General features: G+C 39.3%; 1 protein-coding gene across 1 annotated transcript in view; it reads right to left on the bottom strand.

The window, feature by feature from the left end:
- Nucleotides 1-342: 342 nt before the first annotated feature.
- LOC147610304 (short-chain dehydrogenase/reductase 1-like) overlaps nt 343-8,769 on the bottom strand; it is a 109,266-nt gene continuing 100,839 nt past the window's right edge. The window contains exons 3-5 of the mRNA XM_086786550.1: nt 1,476-1,556; nt 1,204-1,368; nt 343-985 (exon numbers count right to left, since the gene is read on the bottom strand). Coding sequence (XP_086642676.1) covers nt 566-985; nt 1,204-1,368; nt 1,476-1,556 — 666 coding nt within the window. The 3' untranslated portion in view covers nt 343-565. The remainder of the gene's footprint in view (nt 986-1,203; nt 1,369-1,475; nt 1,557-8,769) is intronic.

The raw sequence follows: 8,769 nt of genomic DNA, 5'->3' as shown, positions 1-8,769 counted from the left end.
ACATTCTTGGTGTCAACAAAGAATCCCAATGATGTAACATTACAGACTAATTAGAGCTTACTCTACTAGCTTGAGTATTATTTCAATAGCTTGAGCTCTGTAAAGCTAGGGCTATTTTAAATTTACTTTTTTTGAGCTATGGTTTGGTAGCAAATATTATTTTATGGTCTAGTTTGGAGAATGTAAGCTTTATCTAAAGGTAGGGTTATGAATTTACATCTTTAAAGCTAGGGTTTACCATTAAATATTATCTTATGGTCTTTTTGAAGAATATTAGTGATCTAGTTTGTTATTGGGGTGGTGTTAAAATTAGCTTGCAAATTTTTACAAAAAACTCGTATGAACAAGCCCCATAGAAATAAACCTTGCTTTGAAAATTGAAATACTAGAATATCACACAATCACATGGAAGGTTCACACAATCACATGGAAGGTTCACATAATCACATGAAATGGAAATAAATACTATTCATTTCCATATTATGGAAATTTTTTGAAGGTTTTTTCTCATGGAAGAAAAAAGAGCAATATGCTTCAAACCATGTGTGGAAAATTAAAGACATACTCATGCAAAGCCATCATTTAGGCTAGAAATATCAAGTTTTTTCTCATGGAAGAATTGTCCTGAAGGACAATCTTGAGGAGAAAAGAGAGCAACCCTCACCACATTCTCTGCACCTTCTTGAGTAGTGAGATCACCACCACGTCTCATCAAGTCTGTTTTTACAAATCCAGGATGTACACAATTGACATACACTTTTTGACCATGAGGCCTTTGTTCTAACTCTTTGGCTAGTACCCTTGTAAATGCATGTAAGGCCACCTTACTCATCTTATAGTTTGGAAACTTGAGTGGCCAACCTTTGTGTTCCCATGTTTTAGATTTTACATCATCCAAATAGTTGCTGATCAATGTGTCTATGTACTCCTCAGATAGATTGTTGAGGTTGGCTATCTCTTCTTGTAGTTTCACACTTTGGAGATGCTACATGTTTAAGAAAAGTAATTATTACAACTTGATCATATTGAGCACAATAAAAAATGTTACTTTTGCTTATACTCTTCAAACAAACTATGTTTGCATATGTGTGTGTGTGCGTGCGTGCATGCGCGCGCGCACGTGTGTGTGTGTGTGTGTGTGTGTGTGAGAGAGAGAGAGAGAGAGAGAGAGAGAGAGAGAGAGAGAGAGAGAGAGAGTGTTACATAAAGCTTTCCAAAATCAGATCCAACATTGATAACACGAGCTCCTTCCAAAGAGTGTCGAAGGAGAGGAAGCAAAACCCTCGTTACATGCTTGCTACCATAATAATTGGCATCTAAGCATGTTTTAGCCGACTCATACTCGACCTTGTTTGTGGATTCCTTGAACTATATCACAATAATAATTTGCATATGTAGATCATGATCTTGTCTTGACATAGCTTTTTAAGGATGATCCATCTATGCTCATGGCACAAAACTAATGAGAGACTCACCATTAGGTCGGTGATACCTATGTTGGTCTCCTTCACATAATCTTCGTCAATAATAACACCACTTATTGCAGCATTATTAATCTACAATAGAATGAAATTAGAATAATCAAAAGACTCTGTCACTCATAATCAAAATTTAAACTAGAAGACAAAAAGAGCGCCCAAGAGAAGGTTTTTTTCACAATCATCGACGAGGACCTCGGCGAGTAAAAGTCATCTCATCTCTATCTATACAAGATAAAGGACGTCTGTCCCTCCCTCCACGTGGGCAAAGGAGGATGCATTTATTCAAATCTATCTATCTACTACCCTTTTTAAGTGGAGAAAGGAGAGGGTGAATTTTTGAAAAGGAGAAAGGAGAAGAGAAGACACTCTTTGGGGGTTTCTTTCCCACAAACCTAGATGCATTGGGGCTCACAATTAATTGTCACCATCAATCCATTTGCTCATTGAATGAGTTTCTTATAATACATTAGAAAGCAAATTTCCCACCCTTCCACATACACACACATATATATCTTCTAATATTATATCATGTACATGTGTAAGAGAGAGAATATAAAAAACCAATGTATACATAGATAAATACACACATACACACACACACATATATTATGTATGTATGTATGTATGCATGCATCTATATATATATATATATATATATATCATACATTAGAAAGCAATCCCCCCCTCCTTCACATACACACACACATATATCTTCTAATATTATATTATGTGCATGTGTAAGTGAGAGAATATACATACCTATACATATATAGATAAATATATACATACACACACACACACACACACATATATATAAATACATACATACACACACACACATATATATATTATGTATGTATGTATCTATAGGTATGTAAGCATGTATATATAAATAGATCTATACACACACACACGCACACCACACAAACACACGCACGTGATACGTGCACACACGCACACAAACACACACATACACACACTCGCCATGCATGGACACACGTGCACACATAGAGATATGTACACACACACACACACACACACACACACACACACACACACAAGCTTACACATACACATACATGTGTATATATGCACACAAGCATATACATAAGCTCACATACACAAGTACATGCATGCACACATGTATACATAGATGGAAACGCATACACATTCTCACATGCTACATGCACACACTCACACACACACATGCACGTGCATGTGCACACACATAGACCCAAAGATGTACATACGGACATATTCACATGTTCACTTTTAACACAAACATATATACACACACTTGCACATGGATACACACAAACATAAACATACACAGCATGTACACATACATACACTAGACATATGCACAATCAAGACACTTGCACGACGCATGAAGTCGAGATTACAAAATCATACACACGTATATATGTGCACACATAGTCACACACATATGCGTCAAGTGTGTGTGTGTGTGTGTGTGTGGAGAGAGGGAGAGAAAGAGAGAGTGTGTGTGTGTGTTTCTATGCGTGGTCTGAGAGGGGGTGTGAAGAGAAAGTGCATGTGCATGTGCATGTGTATGCATAAGAGAGGGGTGTGTGTGTGTGTGTGTGTGTGTGTGTGTGAGAGAGAGAGAGAGAGAGAGAGAGAGGTATATTGCACATGTATGAGCATGCATGTGAGAAGATAGGATGTCTGTGTGTGCGTGCGTGGGAGATTGTGTCTCTGTGAGAGAGAGAGACACACACACACACGCATGTACACATGCACATGCATACATTCACACACATGAACATACACACATACACACTTGCACATATAAACACATGTGTATACACATGGCATGTACACCACATAGAGTACATGCACACACACTTAGATGTACACACACTCACTCACATGTACAAACATGTATACACATACACTCACCTACACAAACATATGCATAGAGTTGCGGGTTTGTATATGCATACACGCACATGTACACTCACCTACACAAACACACACACTTGCATGCATGGACACGCATACACACACAAAGATATGCACACTTACACACACACACACATACACTCAAGCTTGCATATACATATACATGCATATGCAAGCATATAAGAACAAATAGATACACACATACACACACTCACATACACATGTACACATATGTATACATAGACGCACATGCATACACAATTGCACATGTACATGCACACACTCTCGCACACATATACACGTATATATGCACATACATCTATATCTGTACAAGATAAAGCAAGGGTGCCTACCCTATAAACCTAGCCTTTATGTGGAGAAAAAAGAAGGAGAACTTTTGAAAAGAAGAAAGGAGAAGAGAATACAGTCTTTGGGGGTTTCCTTCCCATATGCCTAGCTACATTGGGGCTCACAATTATGTAAGGTTCCCCCCTTCCAAAAATAGGGGAAACACTTGAGATAGTCCACTAAGTCTTATCTTAGAGAAAATTTCCTATTCATCGACACCTTGACCATGCAGAGATTCAAGGATACGATTCATAGGTAAGACCTAGTTCTATCCCATAGGGGAAGCGTGATCTTCTAAACATCAAATCACCCATAGGGCAATTGATTATAAATTGGGCAACTACTAGACTTGATTTCTAGAGGCAACGCTTTTTTCCTCATCTTATGTAAGGCACAGCCGCTGGCCTAGTCTTCTAGAATAGAGTTGCCCTGGAACCTATTTATCTAGTATAGGGCTTTCACTTAATCTATTGGAAAGCTACCCGACTAATCGGGTCCACCCGTCCGTAGGATGGTGCTATCGGGGCATTCCATCTTCCCACTTTCCACCCTACTCACGTGTCAATTTGTTTTCTAATTAATCCTACCACACTGTTTGACATATATAAACATGTTCTTTAATTAAAGCCCTTTTCACAAGGTTTGTTAAGACAGTCTTTTTACACAATACAATCATGCCAAAGACAAGATTTATAAAAACAAAGTTTAAACATGAATCAACTTCATACAAGCCAAACCGGTTCTCTTATTCTTTTCCTTTATACCGCCGATGATCTAGAATTCGGCCTTCCAGCCTCCATATACTGGGCAAAACCCTACGGGACCATACACCTCATCGTCGGCCGCTGGCGAGGACTCAAGCCGGCCTGTCGCCCTCTCAGGCTCCATCGCTCGATCCTCCCGCCCCTCAGAGGGATGTCTGCGCACTAGGGTGGGCTAATTCACCGCACTAGCCTGGGCCCTCAGAACTAGGCAGCATCACAATCACTCGCCTCAATCGGCGAACCTCATTCTCCCAATGGTATGAGGGATACCATGGGCCAACTCCGGGCCTCACTAACGTCTCCGCCATCCGGCTACACAAGCACAAGAACGGGGCAGCGTCTAGGCAAAGAGAAGTTATACCTGTACCTTAATTTAACCAAGATAACAATCCATTTACTCACTAAACCATAGAACTAGGATCTATGTCACCTTCTTTAAGAAAATAATCCTTTTCACAAAGATTTTAGCATTTCAACTTGAGATTGCGATAAGACATGCTTTATTAAGACATATGCTGTTGTTTAAAAGAATACAAACTTTAAATGGTAAATCAATCAAATAGATCACTGTAACAATCAATAGAGAAGCTAGGGCCATACCTCAACCCCTAAGAATGATATATAATTGAAAAACAAAATACGTATATACCTTATAGAAATTTGTCGTTTATCGTTGTCTTTGCTCGTATTAACAAGAGCTTTAGAACTTGACATATGAGAATAGAGTCTTCTAATACCTTGTCTTTTGATTGAAATCATCGAATAATCTCCAAGCTTTATCTCCTCTTACTCATACTGTGGTTCTTCTCTCTTTCTAAGGTCAATGGTAAAATAGCCTTCTCTTACAGGGCTATGGCATACTATTCTTTCTCTAAAAGAAAAGCTACGAAGTTTTAGTCTCTTCCTCCGAAAGACTATAGCAATCTAAGCTTCTTTTCTGAGATATTAGATAAGAATGAAGGGATATATGCATCTCAAACTCTAGGATTACCTTGAGGCTACTTGCTGTCTTCACAGTTTTCTCTATGTAGAGACCCGACAGAAACAGCAAACTGTTTTGGCCATAACTCTCTGATAAAAACTCAGAATATGGTCATGTAACCACTCAAAAGAACGGGAAGGTATCTAGTCTACAAGCCAATGCGGGCAGAATAGGCAAAAACGTCCGTATATAGCCACAAACGCACCATCTTTGGAAAAACGTTGTTTTTTCACATTTTTAGTATGCATGGACTCTAAATGTGTAAAAGTACTCTAAATATGACCTCTTATCACTTAAACTCAAAATTTTATTTTTGGGGATACTTATCTCTTAATAGAACTATTCTCATGTTCTTATTTCTTTTAGGATTTTTGGAGCTAATATTTTTATTCTAACACTTTCCTGATGTTTCTAGCCTTATTGTCTCACTCTTCTCTAAATACACTCTCTTTCCTTATTGAAATCTATATTAAAAGAGACACATACATACATGGCTTGGGAGGGACCTTACAATCTCCCCCACTTAAAAGATTCGAGATGTCCTCATCTCGCGAGCTTTCGCCTACAAACACATAACAGAAAGAAAAAAAGAAGAAGAGAAAATGGAATGGTGCTGCTCTTGCCTGCTCCTACCATACGACAGTCCCTGTTCTTCTCCCTTCGGTAGAATTTTCAGGTGCTCGTCCCAAGCATTTTGTGCCAAAAAAAAAACAAAAAACAATCCCCCACAACAATATTATGATATCACCACACACACAACAATGTGGTCTTACTTTATCTTAGGGCCTTTACTTTATCTTAGGGCCTTTACATACCAAGGTCTTGTTGTATATGATAACTAAGCTATGAAGATGATTAAAACATACTTAAGGTGGATCAAAGATTGTACAAGACATCATGAATATGAGGGACAAAAATTAGTATATGCAGAAAATTGATATGAGATTAACACAAGTAGACACTAATTGTGATTAGACATGAACCAAACTTACATAATCACTTGATCACGACTTGTACCTTATTTAGAGACTCCTCTACCCTATTTTTAGTTGCATGAGTTGCATGAACAACATGCACCAACCATTTGTAGGCTTTACACACCAACCACTGACCACTAGCCTACCCACCACATATTAATTTGGACTAAGGAGTTGGGATTACATTTATCCAACAATCCCTCTTACAAAACATGAATCAAGTCTAACAAACCTCCTTGACACAATGAGTAAGAGCCCCCCCTTAATAACAAGATAGGGTAGTGTACTCTCCTCTACAACTCGTCAAGTTGGAACAACATAAGTCTTGACTCAACCACATACATGACATAATCTAAAAAGCATACTCCTCATCTACATCTTTTATACTAAGACTAGAACAAAGATTTGTTTCTTCCTGTTGGTTGACTTCTTCAACCACATGTGCCTTTGCTTTCTTTTGATCTTTTTGGTAGCACTTTGAGGATGGATGATTCGTCTTTCCACAATACTTACAAGGATGTTTGGAGAAACAATCCTTAGTAAGATGATCTGTACGACCACAAATAGAACACTTCTTCTTTGCCGATGTCGTAGTAACAGTATATGCATAAGGATCTATCACATCCTTTGTAATCTTCTTGTCTTCTTCCTGCAAAGAATTTATGATACTTTCCAAGGAGGGACTGGCTCCTTCTCTTTAAGTACCGTCACAATTTGTCTAAAGCTTGAAGGTAAGCTTTTAAGCAGGATAGCAATAGCATCTTCTTCAGGAATAGGAGATTTAACATAAACCAGCTGTGTCATTAAGCTCTTTAACCTGTTAATCAAAGCTGCTAAATTTTCATTACTCTCCATGGTTAGTAGATTGTAATCAGGGGAATTTGGAATTAAAACATACTCAAGGTGGATCAAAGATTGTACAAGACATCATGAATATGAGGGATAAAAATTGGTATATGCAGAAAATTGATATGAGATTAACACAAGTAGACACTAATTGTGATTAGACATGAACCAAACTTACATAATCACTTGATCACGACTTGTACCTTATTTAGAGACTCCTCTACCCTATTTTTAGTTGCATGAGTTGCATGAACAACATGCACCAACCATTTGTAGGCTTTACACACCAACCCCACTGACCACTAGCCTATCCACCACATATTAATTTGGACTAAGGAGTTGGGATTACATTTATCTAACAGGTCTTACTTTATCTTAGGGCCTTTACATACCAAGGTCTGCCCACCCATCGTTAATGTTGGCGGGTGCTTAAATTGGGCTGGATGGGCACACCCTCGTTACACACAGCCAAAATTGGGCAAACTTCAAAATGTGAGGTGGCAGCTAACTGGCATCCAATGATAAGCAATTTATGAGGGTAGCCAGCGTTGGGTACCCAAACTTGGGCACCCACTCATCCCACCAATCAAATTCAAGCACAGTTGCAGTCTTCTATCAATAATGCATTAAATACTAACCTTTTGAAAGATTCTGGCTTGGGCGATGTGTAAACCCCCTGCCCATTGAAGACTACCAATTCATGCCCAGACCATGAGCATGCATTGGGTGGGATTGGGCGGTGTGTAAATTCCCTTAGAATCCCCCACAATAATATAACATCACCACACACACAGAGCATACCTCGGGCAGCAACATTACATTTTATGGGCTGAAAACACCTACCTGCATTTGCTAGACGCATTTCACCATCTCGCAATAAAATCTTCGTCTGAGGTGGCTTATGGCCAAGGAGACTTTACGACTTAAGCTGTCTTTAGGACACTCCTCCTTGGGCACCCTCCCCTGCTTTTATACCTATTCCTATTTTCCCCGACCTTTTCGCATTCAGATAGCCACACCCACTTCTCGTGTGATGATCGAGAATACAATGTGTGAATATCCGGGGTCCAAACCTCGAAATAGGATTTACCTCATTATACCTTCCTCTTGGAACATCATCCTTATCTTGGCCTTGCCATCTCAGAGGAATCTCTTATATTCCACAAGATCACCAGTGCAAGCTCCCCTCGCATTCAATGCCCGACCCTCATCACCAACCTATACTCCTTGGACACCTACTCCTTTGCCACACCTGTTGCCAGCCCCAACCCCTTTTAACCACCCCTTCTGATCGTCCTTGATACAGTGGGTGGTCGTTTAGCAACTCCTCTAAAAAACCTCACACGTCCATATTCTAGCATGGCCCAACCTCGCCCTCCCAAAGATGGTTCTTATTAGGGCACAACAACGCCTTCTAGAGCTCTAGCAACAACAGCTCTCTCCCC

Source organism: Cibotium barometz, chromosome 49 (genome assembly GCF_041138505.1).
Source record: "Cibotium barometz isolate CiBa-2024 chromosome 49, ASM4113850v1, whole genome shotgun sequence".
In the NCBI taxonomy this organism is placed as follows: Eukaryota; Viridiplantae; Streptophyta; class Polypodiopsida; order Cyatheales; family Cibotiaceae; genus Cibotium; species Cibotium barometz.
The sequence above is the reverse complement of the archived record's forward strand: the minus strand, read 5'-3'. Positions and strand labels throughout refer to the sequence as shown.